The 23,683-nt window shown below is 44.7% G+C and overlaps 1 protein-coding gene across 9 annotated transcripts in view; it reads left to right on the top strand.

The window, feature by feature from the left end:
• Nucleotides 1-8,808: 8,808 nt before the first annotated feature.
• Nucleotides 8,809-23,683, top strand: part of LOC307012141 (uncharacterized protein) — a 36,299-nt gene continuing 21,424 nt past the window's right edge. For 2 of the 9 annotated variants that reach the window (XM_079638456.1, XM_079638455.1), the window contains exons 1-2: nucleotides 21,765-22,663; nucleotides 23,258-23,373. In XM_079638456.1, the coding sequence (XP_079494582.1) occupies nucleotides 22,635-22,663; nucleotides 23,258-23,373 (145 nt within the window). In that variant the 5' untranslated portion in view covers nucleotides 21,765-22,634. Of the gene's footprint in view, nucleotides 9,128-18,654; nucleotides 18,783-21,764; nucleotides 22,664-23,257; nucleotides 23,374-23,683 lie in introns of those variants that run through there. The other 7 variants (XM_079638449.1, XM_079638458.1, XM_079638453.1 and 4 more) reach the window with 7 other exon arrangements.

The raw sequence follows: 23,683 nt of genomic DNA, 5'->3' as shown, positions 1-23,683 counted from the left end.
AATAATCTTTAGAGTAATTTTATAAAGGTAGAAGGTGTTTTAAAAAACATGTTGAAAGTTATTTAAAGTCATGTCATCTTAAATGCCAATGTAGTGAAACAGCTGTCGTCAGGGGGTGCTGCAGCACCCTCAGCACCCCTACTTCCCGCGGCCATGCGATTGGTTGTTCGGTGCCAACGTCACTTTGGTATGTGCACGCGCTCGTGGAGTATAGCTTAAGATCAAAGCCTGAGTTGACAGAGAAAGTTGATGAGCTGCGTCATGGTACCAATAAAGCCTGATTGCATCGGTTTGGTTTTGTCAACTCAAAACTAATCCTGTAACCCCGAGTTTGTTCAGCTACCTTCATGGTACAGGCCCCAGATCCCATCAGAAGACATTTGTTTTGTCTGGCATCCAAAATTGTCAGTTTTGTCAGATGCCCAAAAACAGTCAGCAGCAAGTGTTATCTGAAAGCCAAAATCGGTTAACAAACCTGTATTTTGTCTGGTACCCAAAACTGTAGGTTTACAGAGGAGGCTGTGAAATCGCAGGAAGCAGGAGACGAAATGATGATAACAGAGGTTTATTGAATAAGCGTAGTTGCATATATTTCAAAGCTCAGACTTCATAAATCCAACATACAGTAGGCTAGATGTATGACTGCTGTCTTGAAGCTACACACAGGCTGTTATTAAGAATCATTAGCTCCTTCAAGAGACATGGGTTTCTGATTGTATCTCAACTTGATGTTTTTGTTGTACTGTCAATAACAATTGGATAAAAATACATTTCTGTATGTGAGAGATGGCAGAGCTTTATAAAACTATTTAATGTCCATAAACTATTTTTGTGTGTTCCACATTAATGTTCTAGGAATTTTCCAGTGTTGAATTGTTCCGATTATATATCCAAGGATAAAATTATATATATATATATATATATATATATATATATATATATATATATATATATATATATATATATATATATATATATGTATATATATATATATATATATTATTTTTTTATTATTATTGTTGTTCACACTGTGACATTGTCCGTTATTTTTCCAAGCTTTCATAAATAAATTCAATTTAGATTAGTTTTCTTCTGAAAGCTGAAAATGCTGAGGTGCTTCACACATTGTTTTCTGAAGGAATTGTAAGGGACCTGCCGATAACGATTTTCTTTCTAACAACTATAGTTGACAGTATATACAAACAAAAATATACATGTCTTCAATGCAAAAATTTGTTTTCATAAAATAAGAACACATTGCAAACAACTGCACAAATAAATACAATAAAGAGAGGGATGAAATAAACACACCTTTAAGTTTTTCAGTTGAGTATACACATTCATGTAAGAAATCATTTTACTGTATGTGATTTACATGTTTATGCTCAAAATGCTTAATTAATATTCAAAGTAGTTGACTGTCATTGTCTTCTAAGCTGAGTGCGTTAGGCTACTGTATAAGATTAATGCAATATTTAACATCTTTACATTTATTTAAAGCCTTTACCGCGCATTCATTCATTTAAATATTTTAAAAGACTGGGATAACAATCCAAGCAATTAATTTATCATTCGAATTCATTTAAAAATGCGGATTTACGGATGCATGTTCGTTTAATCCAATTGACAGCCATAAAATGTACTTAATAATGCGCGTTCTCATGTAAGTGCGCGGAATGCTGTGACTGGAAACGTATACTCGGTTACTAACGTAACCTCGGTTCTCTCTAGAGAGAGGAACGAGTACTGCGTTGTCGTAGCAACGCATTGGGGAAAATCCTTTTCCACGAGAATACTGAAGCAAAAAATTATCCTTAATTTTGTATCAATGTAAAACGCATTGCCACAGCATACAGACCTAGGCGAGACGGCTCGCGCGCCTATTGGCTGCTGTGCGGCAAATGCTTAAGTCAATGGAGCGAGCCCATGAGTGACGTCACACCCAATGAGGGCACTTCGCGCCCTCCTGCGTCACGTCCCGCCGAAACGGGCGTGGCTTAGAGCTATATATTTCGCTCACAGGCTTATGAACTCTGATTTTTAAAGCGAAAGCAACCAGAGCGCATACACGGCAAGAAACGCAGTACTCGTTCCTCTCTCTAGAGAGAACCGAGGTTACGTCAGTAACCGAGTACGTTCTCTTACGAGAGATACTCTCGTACTGCGTTGTCGTAGCAACGCATTGGGGAACACCCTGTAAGACGCGGTGTGTGCAGTGATCCGACACCATAGACCCAGAGCACTGAGCTGGGGTTCATACAGTACATAATCACCTTTAGGACTCACAGAGAATCCTGAAAGAGGTGGGTTCTAACCACCATCTCCCACAAAAGTGACTGCATCCAGCAGATCAGTATATAGATGACTGCGCTTAGCAGATCAGTATAAAGTTGACTGCGCTTAGCAGATCAGTACAGAAAAAACTGCGCTCAGCAGCTTCAGCATAATTATGCCATAATAGACGACTGAAAAGTCAGTCTAACAAATACGGCTATTTAAACCGAAAATAACTTGGCCTGTAGGGCGGGTACCTCAAGGTTATAAAACCTGATAAATGTAGACGGTGAGGCCCAGCCTGCCGCCATACAAATATCCTGTAAGGCAATCCCACTCGACCAAGCCCACGAAGAAGCCATACTTCTCGTGGAGTGCGCCCTAACACCCAAAGGGCACTGAATGCCTTTGGATGCGTACGCTAGAGCTATAGCGTCTACTATCCATCTGGATAAGCTCTGTTTCGAAGTGGCCAGTCCCTTGAGACGCCCACTGAATGAAACGAAGAGCTGCTCTGTCTGTCTGAAAGCAGACGAGCGTGACACATAAGCTCTCAACGCCCTAACCGGGCAGATGAGATTTTCGTCCATACTATCCCCGGTGACCGAAAGGGCAGACAGGGAAATAACCTGCGCCCTAAACGGTGTGTTTAGGGATTTCGGAACGTAACCATGCTTAGGTTTGAGCACGACTCTGGAGTCATTAAGCCCACATTCCATGCACGACGCGCTCACCGAGAGCGCGTGTAAGTCCCCAACGCGCTTCACTGAAGCGAGAGCCAGGAGAAACACTGTCTTGAGCGACAGGTGTTTCATATCAATCTCCTGAAGAGGCTCGAAAGGAGGACCCTTCATGGCGTCCAGCACCGTGGAAAGGTCCCAAATGGGAACTGTGGGAGGTCTGGGTGGATTAAGTCTCCTAGCTCCTTTAAGGAACCGAATGACTAAATCGTTCCTTCCTATGGACTGGCCGTGCGCGGTTTCAGAGAAAGCCGCTATAGCCGCCACGTATACTTTGAGTGTGGAAGGGGATCTCCCGCTGTCCAACATCTCTTGTAAGAAGGATAAAACCTCTGTCACTCCGCAGTCTGGGGGTGACACGCCGCGAGACGTGCACCAGCCAGAGAAAACTGACCATTTCGACGCATAGAGCCGTCGCGTAGACGGAGCTCTAGCTTGTGTGATCGTGTTTAACACTCCCTGAGGGAGGTCAGCGGATACCCGTTGATGGCCCACACATGAAGGGACCATGGCTCCGGGTGAGGATGCCAAATCGAGCCGTTTGCTTGAGAGAGGAGATCCCTCCTCAGAGGCACTGGCCACGGGGCGGTGCTGGCTAACTGCATCACAGCTGGGAACCAGTGTTGATTCAACCAGAGCGGCGCTACTAGCAGCACTGAGCATCCTTCTTCCCTGATCCTCTCCACCACCTGAGTCAGGAGGGAGACAGGGGGAAAAGCATACAGGGGACGGCGCGGCCACTGATGAGCCAGCGCGTCCTTGCTTTTTGAGAAAAATTCTAGACAGTGAGCGTTCTCTGGGGACGCAAAGAGGTCCACTTCCGCTCTGCCGAATTTCCTCCACAACAGTTGTACTGTGTGTGGGTGTAACGACCATTCTCCTGCCGGAACGCGGTTCCTGGACAGTACATCTGGTCCAACATTCAGGTGCCCTGGCACGTGCGCAGCCCTTAGTGAAAGGAGGTTGCAGCGCGCCCATATCAGAAGGCGTCTGGTCAGCCTGTATAACGACAGGGACCTGAGGCCGCCCTGGCGATTTATGTATGACACCACAGACATGCTGTCTGAACGTATCAGTACATGGCAGCCCATAATCAGGGGACGAAAGCGTGTGAGCGCTTTGCACACTGCTAACATCTCGAGGCAGTTTATATGGAAGAGCTTCTCCCGCTCTGACCAAAGGCCAAACAGCGGTCTGCCCTCGAGCAGCGCTCCCCATCCTGCGTTGGATGCGTCCGTAGACACCACCCTCAGACTCGAGGAAGTCCCTAGGCTTACACCTGACAGGTACCAGTCTTTTGACTTCCATGGTTTCAAAGCTGCAACGCAAGCTTGATTGACCTTGAGGCGAAGCCGACCGGTGACCCATGCTATGCATGGCACCCTCCCCTTGAGCCATATCTGCAGCGGGCGCATGCGTAGCAGGCCCAGCTGCAGTACTGCAGATGCTGAGGCCATCAGACCTAGCATTATCTGAAAGCCCTTTAGAGGGAGAACAGCGCCGCAGCGAAATGAGCTGACGGTGCGCTGAATGCGCAGCGCGCGCTGTTGTGACAGCCGCGCTGTCATCGACAGCGAGTTCAGTTCTAGTCCCAGGAAAGAAATATTCTGACTGGGAGATAGCAAACTCTTTTCCCAGTTTACTGTGAGACCGAGATTCTCGAGGTGACTCAGCAGCAGTGCTCTGTGCGCCACTATCTCTGAATGAGATTGGGCTAGAATGAGCCAATCGTCCAAATAGTTCAGCACTCGAACGCCCTGCAGTTTGAGGGGAGCGAGTGCTGCGTCCATGCACTTCGTAAATGTACGGGGTGCTAGAGACAAGCCGAACGGCAGGACTTTGTACTGGTATGCCTGGCCCTCGAAGGCGAATCTCAAAAATCGCCTGTGACGTGACGCAATTTGTATTTGAAAATACGCGTCTTTTAGATCTACTGACACGAACCAGTCTCCTTGGCGAACATGCGCGAGGATTTTTCTGGTCGTTAGCATTCTGAACTGGCGTTTCACAAGCGCTTTGTTCAGCTGCCTCAGATCTAGTATGGGTCTGAGACCCCCGTCTTTCTTGGGTACCAGGAAGTATCTGCTGTAAAGCCCCCCTTCGCTCTGAGCCTGAGATAAAGGTTCGATAGCCCTTTTTCTCAGAAGTTTCTGAATTTCGGCTCGAAGTAGATGTGCTACGTTTGAATCTACCGAAGTCTCGACGCGCGCTGCGTGGCGGCGAGGGCGTCTGCGAAACTGTAGCGAATAGCCTTCTTTTATGATGTTTATCACCCATTTTGAAACCCCGGGAAGCTTTTCCCATGCATCTGCACGTGTAGCTAGGGGTTGAGTGAAAAGCGCGCTCTGATCGACTCGCGATACAGCGGCTTTCGCGAGCTGCGACATAAGTGTCTTGCTCGTAACATCTGAGGCCGGGGCCGCGCTTTTGAGAGCGGGCAGAATGTCCGCGCTCGACCCCTCGACAGCCTTTAGGCGGGAGAGGGAGGCCTGGACGGGTTCCATGGGAACCGTAGTGCTTGTGTGGGAACGCGGGCACTGGGGACCGGGCACGTTTACCACCTTTATAGCATCGCTCGCCGGAGCGGAGCGCCTGCACGCAGGTTTCGTTTTTACAGAAACCGTGCGATGAGCAGGAGGTAGCATTAGTGGGCACTGGGTAGTGGGCACGTGTGCTACTTTTAACGCGCAATCGAACTGTGTCGATTTTATGTGCGCGGGCCCTGCGTGTGGGGCCGTGTTTGTGTGTAGGGATGTGCACATTACAGCGGGCAGATTTACTACACAAGAAACACCATCGGCCGTGGCCGGGACACCAGAAAATGCACTCTTTAATGGATTTATCTGGGTAGCCGTGAAAACGGCTGTTGTGTGCAGGCAAGCGGCCATTGAGACGCGCCTGTTGACTGCAATAATCGCAGATACAATCACTTCTCTTGGGACTGCACGAGCGGTGAGCTTCGGTGAGGGTCCGGCCGCAGCGGGACTTGAACACCGGCGCTTCCCTAGCAATGCTAGGATGTCTTCGGGGGCTCTGGCTTCAACGCTACCTTCTGTCGCGGGCCTCGCGGCGCGGGGCGGCGACCGGAAGAGCGAGAGCGCGGTCTCGAGCTCTGGGTCTGGCGGCGCTGAGATGAGGAGCTGGGCGGCGGTCTCGGCTGTGAGCTCTGAGCGGGCGGTTTCGCACGGCCTGCTGCAGAGCTGGAGCGCTTCGGCAGGAAGTGCTTCATAGCCTGGGTCGCCTTCTGCACCTCCGCATACCTGTCGGTGAAGTCCTTCACCGAAGTCCCGAAGAGGCCAGCAGGGGAGAGCGGGGCGTCGAGGAACGCGGTCCGTTCTGCTTCTGGCATGTCTGAGAGCGTTAACCAGAGGTGCCTCTCAGACACGGTGATCGCCGCCATGCTGCGTCCGATGGCTTGGGCCGCAGACTTCGAAGCGCGAAGAGCCAGGTCTGTAGCGCTTCTCAGATCCGCCACGCAGATCGCATCGGGTCCGTTCTCGTCCAGCTTGCGGAGGAGATCGGCCTGGAATATCTGCAGCGTCGCCATGGAGTGCAGCGCTGACGCGGCCTGTCCGTTGGCGGCATAAGCGCGACGGAGCAGGGATGACGTCGTGCGGCAAGCCTTTGAAGGCAGCGCCATCTTAGCCCGCCGTCCAGCGGAGGGTGGGCATAAGTGGGCCGCGATAGGCTCTTCGACCGGCGGGAGGGAAAGGTAGCCTCTGTTTTTAGCGTCGTCGACCTCGGAGAACGCTAGGGAAACAGATGACCTCGTCCTCGTAGAAAACGGGGAAGTCCAAGCTCTCGCGACCTCCTCGTGAATCTCAGGAAGGAAGGGGGCGGGCTTTGAGACAGGTGTCGACTTCTCCCCGGGCAGAAAATAGCCATCCAGTCGGTTTTTAGCGGGCTGCTCGGGCGAAACCCACTCAAGGCCAAGGCTCGCCGTGGCTTGAGTGAGAACGCGCATGAGCTCCGCCTCGATGCTCGCTCTTTTTCCTTTCGGCGTGGGGGCAGGGGGCGCGAGGTCCGCAGAGCTCGCCCAATCCTCGCTGCCGGAAGCCAAAACCGAGCACGAGTCCTCGTCCCTCAGCAGGTTGTCGATAGCGATGTCATCGATGTCGTCGACGGAAGCGGCGGCAATCTGCGGTCGCTGTCCGTCGGGTATCGACGCTGAGGAAGCCGGAGACACAGTTCGCGGGCGCGCCGGCGAACTTTGACGGCTTGACGGAGGTTCGGGGTTCCACTGTGCACATCGCTTTTTACGGCGCGGCACAACAGCGGAGAACACGGGCTCCTGGAACGACGCCAGGCGAGTCCGCAGAGTCGCCAGAGGCAGTAGTTCGCAGTGATGGCAGCCGCCATCCGAGAGGGCGATAGCCGCGTGTTCCTCGCCCAGGCAGGAAGCGCAAATCACGTGGCGGTCCCCGTCGCTGAGCGTGGTTCGTTTGCACGAACCGCAGAGAGGCATCTCGAAGAAGACGCCGCTCTAGATACAAAAGAGAGAAAAAGTGTGAGTCGCGCCGGCGACCTCACACACACTCAACACAGTGAAAGGATATTAGCGCCGGAACGCGCAGCTGGAAGGCGACGAAGGCGGCGGTGCCAGCAGCTTGTCGTGACTTCTCCCGCTGATGTGCTCTCTCGACGGCGCCGCTTCTCTGCTCGGATCAGCGATGAGGTGCTCTTCGCTGAAGGATTAAAAATCAGAGTTCATAAGCCTGTGAGCGAAATATATAGCCCTAAGCCACGCCCGTTTCGGCGGGACGTGACGCAGGAGGGCGCGAAGTGCCCTCATTGGGTGTGACGTCACTCATGGGCTCGCTCCATTTGCTTAAGCATTTGCCGCACAGCAGCCAATAGGCGCAGTGTTGCCAACTTAGCGCTTTTGTCGCTATATTTAGCGAGTATTCAGACCCCTCTAGCGACACATTTTCAAAAAAGCGACTAGCGACAAATCTAACGACTTTTTCTGGTGTTATTGGTGACTTTTGGCGACTCTCTGATGTGAAAGCAAATATTGTTTTCTCAACAGCGGGTGCTGCCGTGGGTCCCATCCGCGTCCCAAAGCACTCACAGGCGGCCCAGTCCTCGCGCAGCAGCCGCTCCCAGCTGCAGTCAGAGCAGGAGATGTTAACCCCTCCGCCACATGAATCGCGCATGTGCGGGATTCATGTACCAACTTAAGCCTTTGTTGCTATTTTTAGCGACTTTTCAGACCCCGACTTTTTTTGCTTTCTCCCTGCCGTCACTCACTGTAGCTGCGTCTACCCTGTTCATCTGTTGAGCGCACGGCTGCTGACAGACGTGAATGAGCAGTGTTTTTCCACAGACTTATCACTTATCTGCTTTTCTTTGGGTTTTTATTTAAAGAATTTAGCTGGACCATTTTAAGTTCCTTTCTTTCTTGTGCTTATTACTTAATAGACTATCACTAATATCACAGAGCTTAGTTCATCCGGTTCCCGAACTCTCAATTCAGATAATTTTCCACATATGCCCATAGGCTAATTTTTTTTTTTTTTGTCATTCACTAGACCTATATCATAGTCGTTCTAGCCTATTGTCTATTGTGCCTATTGTTGACAAAAAAATATAGGCTATAGGAAATGAGAACAGCTTTATTTTTCATTTTGCTATATTATATTATATTACAATATATTAAATACAGTAGGCCTATGTGAGCATTAATTTAGAGAGAAAACACATTAGGCAAGCAGAACGCAAGTACGACGCGATGACGTCATGAATATGCTAATGACGTAGCGACATTTAGCGACTTTTAGGGAAGGCGTTAGCTACTTCCTCTGAAAATAGTTGGCAACACTGAATAGGCGCGCGAGCCGTCTCGCCTAGGTCTGTATGCTGTGGCAATGCGTTTTACATTGATACAAAATTAAGGATAATTTTTTGCTTCAGTATTCTCGTGGAAAAGGATTTTCCCCAATGCGTTGCTACGACAACGCAGTACGAGAGTATCTCTCGTAAGAGAACTCACGAGTTGCAACAAAAAGTTTAACGCGGAAGTGGTGCAAGTAGCAGACGGACCGTTAGTTTCTCTTTCTCTACAGTCAGACTTAGAGACTCTGACAAAATCAAACTTTGAGACATTTGTGTAGGTAAGTGTAAAATAAATGACATGATTTTATTTTATTTGTGTTACACAATTAGTTTTTAGATAAACTGGATGTGTATAGGCTTCTACTTCTTCTCGTCACGCTGTAAAACAGTTCATTCTCCACTTTCGTTGCGTCGTTCAATAGGAGGCAAAACATATTAGTTATCAAGACTGCATAAATGTTGGACTATAGATGTGCATTATTAAGTAGTATTAGGAGTTGTGATTGTAATCTAGGCTAGGCCCCTGATGCAGGGAAACCGAAACTAAACACACGAGGGATAAAAAGTTTGCAATAACAAACCACATCTAAACATTGTAAGTTTTGTCCATGATGTCATATTTGCTGTGTTTTTTTTTTTTGTAAATGATTTTAGGCTGAAGCAGCTTATAACCAGAAATTGATTTTTAGCTGAGCGTCATTGACAGACTCTGCTCATGCATATCTTTTTACAGTCTATGCAATCATGTGCACAGTATTAGTCCATGAGCCAGAGGGGTTGATCGGTATCATCGGGGGACAAATGCTATCATTGTTTTTTGGCAAGGTATACACCCCCAGTTCTAGAAAAATCACGATAGCAGTGCAGGGGTGGTAGCGAAATCACTTTTTTCAGCATATGAAGTTACTAACCCCCTAAGATAAATTCTGTTTTTGAAATCTGGTGTATATCTGGTTTAGTCTCATGCTAGGGATATTGTCAATATTCTATAATATGGTGCTTGGTATCGTTGGAAAGGGGACCTTTTAGGCTTTCATTTAAGCCCAGTACTGAATCTGTCTGACAAACACAGAGGTCACATGACTTCTTTAAACCAGAAATAACACACATTTTTTTTTAACAATTTCCGCCTAAACTGTATGCTTTCTTTTATCCCTGTGGCATGAAAGAACACCACGGACACAAAACTCAACAACTTCAATACTCAAGGCACTCTGATGACTCAGAAAATGTATAATATACCCATACTATTTATTTATGAGAGCCTTAAATTAGACTTGTGCAGCCAACACAAGTCTTCAAAATAGAATAGAGGCAATAGAATGGACAAATAGAATACCCTATTAGTCCAGGGTAAGTGGTTTAAAAAAAACTTGTAAGTGGTTTAAAAAAAAATTTATATCATGTATTTTGATATTCACCCACTTTCAGTTAGAATGTCAGAAAGTAGCTCATGCACGGAATGTTGATGGATTTTGACAGTTTGATAAGGTTTTGTCAGATTTGTGAAAAGATTGTTGGTTCAGTTGACTGGTTATAACAACACTACCAACTATGCCATATGGGGAAGAGGAGGCGTGTCACTGATCTGATTTAACTGTAGTATACGAGCGTATGGGACGCTCAAAGGGTTCGGTTAAGCACTAGTAGAAATGGTGTTGGGAGTTTCCGGTTAGAGAAACTGGAGCGAGAGAGAGTGTCCCAGCAGAAGGGTTTTATTTGGATTATTTCTGCATGTATGAAGTGTTACAGGCATTTACCTGTGGGTATGTGTGGTCTACAATGAACAGAGAAAACAAAATACAATATAAATTTGCTAGTAAACAGTATTACAGATAGCATAAAGAATAGTCACTATAGAAAACAGAAGTAATAGTAAATCAGGTTATTAGGCTAAATGTTAAATATTAGGTAATATCTGTAAACCATAGGTTAGCATTACTTTGGTAAAGTGTATTCAAGTATTTAGAATCTAAATATATAGCATAAAAAATTTAGCTTACATATCTGAATTATACTGCAGGTCATAAACAACTGAACAGTATCAAACTAGTATCAATTTGACTTTACATGGACTCGGAAATATAATTATTCCAATTACTAGTCGAACTAGTACATTTCGCAGATGACAGTGCCAGAATACACAGACTATTAAAGTTCGAACAGCATAAAATGTAAAACAGATAACTTACTACTTAATCAATCACTCACGGGAACAACAAACATGCAGTAGTCCGCTTTGTGTAAGAAAGCATGTCAGTCTCTCCACCTATGTAAATTGACTGCCCTCTGATACTAGTTCAGACATGTCCTGACTTGTCCATGCCCGTGCAAGCACCAACAAAGTCACATACATAAATATACCTAGAGGGGGCATTGTTGGGCTTTCGTACACAGCCGCCCCAAAATGTTGCTCGCGACATTTGAACCTGGTAGAAAGCCCATCCCAAGTGGCAGGATTGGTGTTGTCATCATCCATGAGTTTGGGAAGTGGAATTAACCGAGCCACAGGTCTAACATAAGTCCGATCTTGAACCTGAACTACAACTGTCCTTATACGTCCATCAAGTCCAGGGAAGGTACGAGTCAGCTTGCCCACTGGCCAGAGGGCTCGTGGAAGTTGTGGGTAAATGATGAGTACTACCTGGTCAACCCTGAGCTGGTCAGTATCCTTCAGCCATTTTTGTCTTTCCTGGAGACCTGGCAGATAGTGATTAATAAATCTAGCCCAGAATTGGTCTGCAAGTATTTGGCTGTGCCTCCATCTCCTGGTTCCCAAAAGATTGCTGGAGTCATACATTACTTGTGGGCGAGAGGAGTCATGGCGACCCATGAGCAGAATACTGGGTGTGATTGGGTCTGGGTCTGCGATATCCGATGATACGTAGCCCAATGGCTTGGCATTCATGATGCCCTCCACCTCAATCAGAACAGTGCGGAGGAAGGTTTCAGGGACTGTCTGTTCCTTTAGAATGACTTTCGAGGCTTGTTTCACAGATTTCACTTCTCTCTCACATATACCACCAAAATGCGGAGCACTGGGAGGATTAAATCTGCAAGATTGCTGATTGCTCCTTTAATCGGGGTGCCATAGCTTCATAGGCCTCTTTAATCTCTCTGTTCCCTCCAACAAAGTTGGTGCCATTATCAGAGAAGAGCTTAAAGGGCTTGCCTCTTCTAGCTATAAATCTCCGTAGTGACATCAAGAAGGCATCAGTGTCGAAAGACTCTCAAGTAGATCCAGATGGAGGCATCGGGTGGTCATACATTTGAAGACTATTCCCCATCTCTTTTCAGTTCGTCATCCAATTTTTACTGTGAATGGGCCAAAACAGTCCATTCCAGTGGAATAGAAGGGGGGCTTGTAAAGCCTAAGCTGAGCTGATGGGAGATCTGCCATCATGGGGATGCTAGGGTGGGCACGCCACTTTTGACATTCAATACAGCTGAGTTGAAGTTTCCAGGATGAAGAAGATTGGCATCATATTCCTTAATAAGGAGTTTTGTTATTTGTTGATTAGGATCGAGAACTATGGGATGAAGGGCATTCATGTCTATATGTTCAGCATGACGCAGTCTCCCTCCAACCCTAATTAGTCCAGCATCTTTATCGTACTCAGGAGACAAAGACACTAGCCGGCTATTAGATGGTAAGGATCGGTTTGATGAGAGAGCTTTAACTTCCTCTGGAAATGAATCTCTTTGGGATTGTTGGAGAAGGAGCCTTTCTGCAGTAACATAATGTTCAGCTACGTCTGCTTGCAATGTGGAAGATTGAGCCGCCCCATGTTGGTATGCCACTGTGGCCTTTACCAAGTCTTTCCAGGTGTTATACTGCTTTGCGTCTGGGAGTTGTAAATCAGGACTAGTGCGTAGGTGCAGGCAGAGTGCTGACTTCTTTAATTCAGTATCTGGTTCAGGGTCGGCAACTAGCATGATTGGCCAGGATGCTTCTGATTGATACAAGAAGTCAGGTCCCTTAGCCCAACGGTATGATTGTGTCAACTCCTTTAAAGACTTTCCACGGGTAATGTCGTCTGCTGGGTTATTGCCAGAATCCACATACCTCCAGGAATTAACATCTGTGAGGGACTGAATTTCAGCAACTCGAGTTCCCACAAAGACCTTATACCTGCAGGAGTCAGCCAGCAGCCAGCGAAGGAGAGTGGTGGAATCTGACCAGAGAATGACTTGCCTGATGGTTACTGTGAGTTCTGTTTTGAGAACTTTAGCTACTTGTTCTCCAGTAAGTGCTGCACTCTATTCAAGTCGTGGCATTGACATTTGTTTCATGGGGGCTACACGTGAACGGGCCAGCACAAAATAAATGTGTACATGACCATCTTTGTCTTCTGTGCGGATGTATGATACTGAGCCGTATGCTCTCTCCGAGGCATCACAGAAGATGTGTAGGTCTCTGGTGAATGTTTCATCATGTACTTGAAATGGAGTGTAGCATCTGGGAATCTCTTGTTGCTCCAAATCAGCTAGTTCCTGTACCCGGGTTTACCATCTATTTCGTAAGCTGTCAGACTCAATAAGGTCATCCCATCCCATATGAATTTTCCACAGATCCTGAATGAGTATCTTGGCTTGGGTGGTGAATGGAATCAGGTACCCGAGAGGGTCATACTGCGATGCCAATACCTTGTAGATATTTCTCAAGGTAGGTTTGAGACATTCCACTTGGCGAGGCTTGTATCCTAAGGAATCACTGAGACAGTTCCATCGCAATCCAAGTGTGCCCTCTAAAAGATCTGGACTCTTTTGGGATAACCATAGCTCACTGCTTTGTGACCTTGCTTCTGATGGAAGGTGTTCAGGTGACCAGGTGACTTCTGGTTTGTTGCTGGCCCATTGGCGGAGATCAAACCCTCCAGTAAGCAGCAATTGCCTTAGGCCATCTACAAGAGCTCTAGCCTTTTCTGTTGATTCCATACTTTGAAGACAATTGTCTACATAGAATGACTGGGTGACTGATTCTACGAGAATGGGATCAGTTTCACTGTTGTCATGGGCTATTTGTTGCAGTGCATATATAGCACAACAAGGACTGCACGTTGTGCCAAAAGGTAATACTTGCCACTCGTATATCTTTGGCTGCTCAGTCTTTTGCATGTTTCTCCAGAGGAAGCGCAGGATCGGCCTTGTCATCTGACAGTAGGCGAACTTGGTGAAACATACCTTTCACATCTCTGCTCACAGCCACAGTGTGTTGTCTGAACCGAAGCAGAACTCCAAGCAAAGATGGACCAAGTATGGGACCAGGAATGAGGAGCTCATTCAATGATTGACCCTGATACAGGAAAGAACAGTTAAACACAATCCTGGTTTTGTCATTGTGATTCACCATATGGTGTGGAATGTACCAGGATTCAGTGGACTTCTCAGCTTCCCGAGTGGAGATTTATGCCACATAGCCAGCTTTCTATAATTTGTTCATCTCAGTGCAGTATGCTCCAGAGAGGTTTGGGTCCTTGGCGAGTCTCCGTTCAGTGCTGCGAAGGCTTGCCAGCACAACTTCCTTTGGGGCTTTAAGTGTGACAGCATTTGGTCGTCTGAGCAAAGGAGTGGCATATCGTAGAAAGCCGTCCACCTCTATCCTAGAAGTGTATGTTTGGAGTACTGTCAGAGCATGCTGGTCCTGTTTAGAACAAGTGGCTGATGATTCATTAATGTAGGGCAGGGTGTCAATCTGCCAGAGTTGCTCAACGTTTTTGAGTAACTCAGCATTCTGAGCATCTATAGAGATGTTCAGACATTGTTGATCACAGGGAGCAGTTTGGCACGAGAGTCCAACCAAGTCTGGTGTGAAGAGCTATTGGTGCATTAGGAGGTTCCGTTCGTATTGGTTGGACTGGTACAAGTAGGCGAGGCATGTCCGACCCAATGAGTAGCAAGGGTTGTGCTCGCTCAATCTGTGGCAATGGTAAGGACCGGATATGGGCATATTTGCGTTGGAGAGCAGCTACTAGATAAGAGTGTTCCGACAGTCTCAGATTCGCTGCTGTGAAGGCATGATGAATCTGGAACTTCTTAGTTGGTCTGTTTAGAGGTGACACAGAGAGGGAAACAGATGCTCCATTTAATTGAAGTACATCCTGATGTATTGTACGTAATGTGAGAGTTTCAGGCACTGTGGTGAGGTTGAACTGTTCCACGGCTTGTGGCAGTACAATGCTACGCTCAGAGCCATCGTCTAACACCTCATGTCTCCATGGCTTTATCCAGATAAGTGTTTTTATCCTCGCGCTGTGTCTGTGTGGAAAGATTGTTCTTTGATCGCTTTCTGTATATAATTTATTCACAATTTAAATAAGATTATTTCATCCTACTAAAATAAACGATGTGAAGTTTATATTTTAGTCACTGGCTTGACTTACTGATGCATAAACAGTAGTATTGAACGATTTTGAGAGAACGATTGCCTGTCTGAACTTGAACAATTGCATATCAGAAATTGTTGCTTGGTAGCTCGATCGATTTATTTTCAGACGTTGTTTCTTCACCTGCACAACTTCCGATGATTCGGCTGCGCTGTTCCGCCTGGCATTGAACACGGGCTGGCATATGCACATTTTTGGAGGCATACATATTAATCATCCCAACTGTTGCGTCACAGTTGGTGTTATGTGGAGATTCGCCTATTTTTCAGGGGTGTTTTTCAAAAACGAGATTTAAATAATAAGGAGAAAACAATGGTGTTTGAGACTCACTGTATGCCATGTCCATGTACTGAACTCTTGTTATTTAACTATGCCAAGATAAATTGAATTTCAAATTCTAGGGCACCTTTAAGAGCAGGCGCGCTTGTTCCATGGCGGATTGCTATTATAACGGCGGATTTGCCAGCGCACGCCAGGAGCGGTTCACAGCCGAGGAGACCGACGTTCTCGTCAGGGCTGTAAAACACAGAGAAGTGACAATGTATGGGGATGGGAGAAACCCACCCATATAAGCTTCGGTTAAACAGGCGTATAATAATTTGGGTAAATGTGTAAGCTAGATTTATGCCTATTTTTTCACATCTTCATGGACACAACAATGGTTTCCCTCGTGTGTTAATATTTTTCCTTGTAATAATGTATGATTTGCAAAAATGAAAACTGCTGCGTCGGTTTAGATTAGATAATCAAAGTGTATGTGTTGTTCATCCACTACATAATGGCCAAGCATGTGCCCTTAAAATAGCATATGACTATCGCGCAACGCGCCACTGTCTTTAGACTGGGTTTTTCCTGGTCAGTGGCGGAATTGTTTTTTGAAACTGCAAAATAGCACCAGGGAACTTTTGCGCCGGAACAGGCCTCCTCTTCCCCATATGGCATAGTTGGTAGTGTTGTTATAACCAGTCAACTGAACCAACAATCTTTTCACAAATCTGACAAAACCTTATCAAACTGTCAAAATCCATCAACATTCCGTGCATGAGCTACTTTCTGACATTCTAACTGAAAGTGGGTGAATATCAAAATACATGATATAAACATTTTTTTAAACCACTTACAAGTGTTATGTTGACAACACTATTGAAACAATTACTTTTTATTACAACTGTACATGAATAAATAGGCCATTTGGCCCTGGACTAATAGGGTATTCTATTTGTCCATTCTATTGCCTCTATTCTATTTTGAAGACTTGTGTTGGCTGCACAAGTCTAATTTAAGGCTCTCATAAATAAATAGTATGGGTATATTATACATTTTCTGAGTCATCAGAGTGCCTTGAGAATTGAAGTTGTTGAGTTTTGTGTCCGTGGTGTTCTTTCATGCCACAGGGATAAAAGAAAGCATACAGTTTAGGCGGAAATTGTTAAAAAATGTGTGTTATTTCTGGTTTAAAGAAGTCATGTGACCTCTGTGTTTGTCAGACAGATTCAGTACTGGGCTTAAATGAAAGCCTAAAAGGTCCCCTTTCCAACGATACCAAGCACCATATTATAGAATATTGACAATATCCCTAGCATGAGACTAAACCAGATATACACCAGATTTCAAAAACAGAATTTATCTTAGGGGGTTAGTAACTTCATATGCTGAAAAAAGTGATTTCGCTACCACCCCTGCACTGCTATCGTGATTTTTCTAGTACTAGGGGTGTATACCTTGCCAAAAATCACTATGAGACTTTGTCCCCCCAGATGATACCGATGGACCAAATTTGGGGCCCTGGCTCATGGACTATATGTAACGGAGGCCGGATGCTAGAGGCGGAAGGCTTTTGCCTCCTTGTTAGAGTTAGAGCGCCGAGACCCGCACGGAGTGAGTTGAGAAGGACCCGGGTGGATGGGTTACACACAAATCTTTTGTTTTTAGAAAAATATAAAATGCCTTTTTCGGTGAGCACACCCTGATGAAGGCTCATTGGCCGTAACGCGTAGGTGTGCCGTTGCTTGTCACCTTGAAAGAATAAAGGCTTTTTATATTTTTCTAAAAACTAAAATAATCGAGTGCCTTGTTTTTTCTTATGAGCGGAACCATCCCTACACCCAAAGACCATGAGATAGGCTGCACTTTTTGCATTCCTTGTATTTATATTTAGATATACGTTTAGCATGTGCAGGGTAATGATGCATCACCCCATGTGTTGTTATAGGAAATACATAGAAATACAGGCTAATTCAGAGGGATAAAATGGCCCCTACTGGATAAAACCCCTGGATAAACTTTTACAGAAATTACTTTTGATTCTTGATTCTTATTAATATATTCCTTTGTGTCATTAATGTAAAATACTAAATCAACTATTTAACATTTTATTTTGACAGCAAATCTCACAAGCAGTGTTAAATTAATACTCTTACCTAAGGGTCCAGTCCCAGACTAAATGTTGTTTTAACTGAAAGCAACTGAAATATCTTCAAATATGTCAGTGCCATTGTTTTGTCTCAAGATGCACACCAGTAATGGTTTTGTTTTCTAAGACACGTTTATAAAAGCTTCTTAAATGTCCTAATTGAACTAAGGCCTAATTCTGGTTTAGCCATATGTCTGTGAAACCAGGGGCTGGTTGCATAAACTGCTAAGACTAGTCTTACAAGTTAGTCTTTTTTTTTTTTTTTTTTTTTTTTTAAGACTGATCATAACTTTTTTCAGTCAGTTACATAGATATGTAGATTTGCCTAATTTGATACCCAAAAGTAAGACTGATTACCCCTAACTAACTGCCAGTTGTATTACTTCTGAAGATGCAGTCTTCAAATATACATAACAAATAATAACAACTCAGTAACAACATGCCACTTGAGACACAAAAGACACGAAACGGTCATAGATCACTATTTTCCAGACACCAAATTATATATCAATCAGCCTTAAAACTTTTTCGACTGACTAAATCTCACAAATGGTGACATTCAGATGAAATGACTAAATAAAAAATGGGGGGAGGGGGCCATCGTACCCCACGTTACCCAAATAAAGCAAGTTGAGAAAGTCATGTACGTGGAGAAATGTGATTGTAAACAAAACACCTGGTTTTTGACAGCATTGTGTAATAGTCTATTTAATGAAACAAACAATGTGGCTAGATCAAATGTTTGTGATACATTGTTAATGAACTTTTGAACATCGAGGACAATCAATAATAATATGTACATTTCAGTGGCGAGCATTAATAGTACCTCTTCAGTGGGCTTTTAAACCTGAATTAAATAATGATCAGTTCTGATTGGCTGTCGCAGATCCAAGCCTCTTACACTCTCAGACAGGAGAGACAATGTAATTGTGAATCCACTTGAGTTAATCCAGATGTTTTATCTAGATTTCTGCTCATCCTGATTTTTGTCACCCTTTTTCTGCAGGTTTTGAAGAGTCTGACAGTACGTCACTGATTGAGTACCTTATCAAGAGCCAGTGAAAATGCATGACCATCAGAACGACTCTGACTCCTGTGAGGGCAGCATGGAGCATCCTGCTTCATTTACATGTGGTAAATCATTTACATCCTCTTTCATTTAGGCCGTGTGTCCACCAAAGCGTTTTTTCACGCGGCTGGCTTTATTTTTCTATTGTTGTCAATGGGAACGCCGCGTTTTTAGAACGCCATGAGCGTAACGAGGCGCTGAGTGAGTATTTAACGCTCAAGTGCTGAGCGCTCAGCGTTTTTTACAAGTCGCCGAGAGTTGAAGAATGTTCAACTTTGGGTAAAACGCAGCACTCATCACTGTCACTTTTTAGCCAACCGTCCAATCACAGTGGAGGAGGGGCGGGACTAATACCACACGGACCAACGGATATTCTGTATCATAGCAACGATGAGTCTCAACTGAAAAAAAACTGCGCTGCCAAAACGCTGTCAAGCGCCCGCAGCTCGGCGTTTTCAGCAGAGCGCCTAGCGTTTTCAGCTGGCTAAAAACGCTTTGGTGGACACACGGCCTTACACTGGAGGTGGTGCCGCAGTGGCTCAGTGATTCATGTATGTGGTTCAATCCCCGACCAATTGTCGAGGTGTCCATGAGCACGACACCTAACCCCAGCTGCTCCCGACCAGCTGGTTGCATGGCTGACACCGCCGTCGCCGTATGAATGAGTGAGTGTGAGGCAATATGTAAAGCGCTTTGGTGGCCATGGGTCTGTGAAAGCGCTATATAAATGCGCTTTCTTTATATACTATTTTACATTATGCATTTTTGAGCCACGTTTTGCTCAGGCAGTTCTCTTGATTTTGCCCTAAAAAATTACAAACCCAAATCAGAAAAAGTTGGGACACTGTACAAATTGTGAGTAAAAAAGGAATGGAATAATTTACAAATCTCATAAACGTATATTTTATTCACAATAGAATATAGATAACATATCAAATGTTGAAAGTGAGACATTTTGAAATGTCATGCCAAATATTGGCTCATTTTGGATTTCATGAGAGCTACACATTCCAAAAAAGTTGGGACAAGGCCATGTTTACCACTGTGTGGCATCCCCTCTTCTTTTTATAACAGTCTGCAAACGTCTGGGGACTGAGGAGACAAGTTGCTCAAGTGTAGGTGTTGCAATGTTGTCCCATTCTTGTCTAATACAGGCTTCTAGTTGCTCAACTGTCTTAAGTCTTCTTTGCCGCATCTTCAAATGTTTCTATGGGTAAAAGATCTGGACTGCAGGCTGGCCATTTCAGTGCCCGGATCCTCCTTCTACGCAGTCATGAAATTGTTAATTGATGCAGTATGTGGTCTGGCATTGTCATGTTGGAAAATGCAAGGTCTTCCCTGAAAGAGACGACGTCTGGATGGGAGCATATGTTGTTGTAGAACTTGGATATACCTTTCAGCATTGATGGTGCCTTTCCAGATGTGTAAGCTGCCCATGCCACACGCACTCATGCAATCCTTGTCCTCTTTAGTCCGGATGACATGGTGTCCCAGTTTTCCAAAAAGAACTTCAAATTTTGATTCGTCTGACCACAGAACAGTTTTCCACTTTGCCACAGTCCATTTTAAATCAGCCTTGAAACAGAGAAAATGCCTGCGCTTCTGGATCCTGTTTAGATATGGCTTCTTTTTTGACCCATAGAGTTTTAGCCGGCCACGGCGAATGGCACTGTGGATTGTGTTCACCGAAAATGTTTTCTGGAAGTATTCCTGAGCCCATGTTGTGATTTCCATTACAGTAGCATTCCTGTATGTGATGCAGTGCCGTCTAAGGACCCAAAGATCACAGGCATCCAGTATGGTTTTCCGGCCTTGACCCTTACTCACATACCCCTTTTCCACCAACAAGAACCAGGTGCTGGTTCAGAGCTAGAGCTAGAGCCGGTTCGGAGTTGGTTCTACTGACGGTTCTTCTAAGAACCGGTTTGCCTTTCCACAGGCTAGAGAGCCAAAACAGAGCCAGATCTTACGTCACTGTGTATACATCTCATGTTGCCCAGCAACGCTAGCGCGGCAGCGCCAAACAAAAACACACCAGGCTTGTTCGAGATGGTTCGGCTTCACGCAGACCGATCGCCGCGTGACATTAAAGCACTGCGAAAGCGATCCAAAAGCACAAGGAGTCGTATGCTCTCCAAATACTCCCGGAGCTCTGATCGGTCCACGCCGCTCCGATGCATCTCGAACAAGTCTTACATCAACAATGGCGTTCGTTGCGTTACTATTGATGCTCATGGCTTTGCGAAACTACATCGGCATCCAAACACGGCGAATCAAACGCGTTCGTGCAGCTCGCCGTAACTTGCATAGACGGAGATTACAATCGAGCAGCTATTAGCTCGATGAACAGCTATTAGCTTGATTAGCAGCTATTTAAAAAATGGCGGTCACAAGTTTCTTTTCGTCTTGTTGGTCACGGTAACCCCGCCCCCAGCCCCTGACGCAAGTGGTTCTTACTCTAGCCCAGCAATGTTTTGGTGCTACTTAAGAACCACTTTTACTGGTTCTGAGCTGGTGCTTTGGTGGTCGAAAAACAAAGAACCGATTTGAAACTAGGCTCTGGCTCCGAACCAGCACCAGCTCTGCCTTGGTGGAAAAGGGGTAACAGAGATAGTTCTAGATTCTCTGAATCTTTGGATGATATTATGCACTGTAGATGATGAGAACTTCAAACTCTTTGCAAATTTTCTCTGAGAAACTCCTTTCTGATATTGCTCCACTATTTTTTGCTGCAGCGTTGGGGGAATTGGTGATCCTCTGCCCATCTTGACTTCTGAGAGACACTGCCACTCTGAGAGGCTCTTTTTATACCCAATCATGTTGCCAATTGACCTAATAAGTTGCAAATTGGTCCTCTAGCTGTTCCTTATATGTACATTTAACTTTTCCAGCCTCTTATTGCGACCTGTCCCAACTTTTTTGGAATGTGTAGCTCTCATGAAATCCAAAATGAGCCAATATTTGGCATGACATTTCAAAATGTCTCACTTTCAACATTTGATATGTTATCTATATTCTATTGTGAATAAAATATAAGTTTATGAAATTTGTCAATTATTCCATTCCGTTTTTACTCACAATTTGTACAGTGTCCCAACTTTTTCTGATTTGGGGTTGTATTATTATACTGCCACAGAGAATGATGGAAAATGTCCTTCTGTCTGAGTGTGAGGACAGTGAGCTTGAGGAGAGTCAGGAAGAGTGGATCCCTGAATCAGGTTTGAGATACAGTTAGGAGGTCAGGGGTCAGTTAGGGGTCAGTCAGCAAAGTGTGTGTGTGTGTGTGTGTGTGTGTGTCCTTGTATTTCTTAGTTTGTGGGGCCCAGTGACCAGGAGCACACCAACGGTATGGGGTCCAAAGACCTTGTGGGGCCCAAAATAGTGGGCCCCACACCGATTTCAATGTAAACTGCCTCAGAAGCATCTGCTGATATGCCTCATGCTTTTTTTTCACTTTCCCCACAAGGTGATAAAAACTGGTTACGAGTGTGTATGTGTGTGTGCTCTCTATCGCCCCTGTAGCTGGGAACGTGCTACTGCAGCCGATACACACTAACGGAAGTGTGTGTGGCTTTAGCCAATGAGAAAGGCCAGCGGCCACGCAGAGGGAGGAGCCGTGTAGTTTTATTGGATGCGCCGACGCAGTCACGCACTCTGTTACTGGGTGTTACTTTTAATCTTTAAATCCTCGTGGTTTGACTCAGATCCAACAGAAGAAACCCTTTATGTAAGCAACAGGTTGCTGTAGGTATTTAACTATACATTTGATATAGAATTTCATGTATATTTCTAGTTGTGTCAACATAATGATACTTACTGAAGTAAGGTTTTAATCAGATGGCTAACATTAGCTGCTAAAAGCCCACGGTCACGGATGGCATTTTAAACCGGAAGCTCCACGCGCTTCGACTTTGAACATGGAAAACACTCTTCTTGTGAGAAACAGGTAGGTGAAGTTATTTGATTTTGTACATGATATTCGTTTCAATACTCAGTTTCGTAGCGGAACTAAATGATAGTTAATGATGTAGCATTTTATTCAGGTCGATAGCTGATAATGTTATGAGCTGGTGATGCTATTTATAGATCGATAGCTGATAATGTTAGCTAAGTTAAGCTATTAATGGATAGCTGGTAAGTTAATGGTGGCTGCGTAAGAAGCATTTTATTGCATTACATTATATTTTGACTCCGTTTTCTTTATAGTTTGCAAAAATCCACTAATGTATTGGTCTGACAACGATTTCACAGACTTTTTTAGCTCATGTTTTAATTGATTAGAGATGATTGCAGATCACGTGCAGCTGACTGACTATCAGTTTATTGATCTATCTTACAGTATTTACAATATGGCTGAATAGATCTAACTATCGTTTCTGTGTTATATCTGTTGTCTGACCTGTGCAAGCTACATTTAGATCTTAAACCACTGAATATTACATTACTTGAAATTGTTTAATTTTTTTTTGAGGGGGAGGGGGTTTCCCCATGCTAATTTCATTTATTTTATTTTTTATTGTGTATGTGTAATTATTTTCAGAGCCATAATGTTGAAAAGGAAGAAAAGGATACGGCCTGTTGATGATGCCAGGACATACATTCTGTCTTTGAGGGACAAGCTTGGGTTTGTGGAACGATTTATCGATAGTAACAAAGGTATGGGCATATTACACATTAATTTCTTAGTACTGATCATTTGCATACACTTATATGATAATCCATGTCTTTGTAGTTGGAAAATTATAAATTAGCATTGGTTTTGTAAAAGTCTCCACATTGTGTGTTAATAACCTGAATCATAGCTCCAACTTCTGTTGATTATCAGTTTGTCTGTGGATCCTTAAGTTTTTAATTTGTTAATGTACAAATTAGCCTTATTAGCATTTCAATGTCTTAAATCAAAGTTTCAAAGATCTTAAAATGCTAAATTGCAATGAACCATGATGGGCGCACACACTTAAAGTGT

This window comes from Phoxinus phoxinus (assembly GCF_949152265.1).
Source record: "Phoxinus phoxinus genome assembly, chromosome: 15".
NCBI lineage: Eukaryota > Metazoa > Chordata > Actinopteri > Cypriniformes > Leuciscidae > Phoxinus > Phoxinus phoxinus.
The sequence above is the reverse complement of the archived record's forward strand: the minus strand, read 5'-3'. Positions and strand labels throughout refer to the sequence as shown.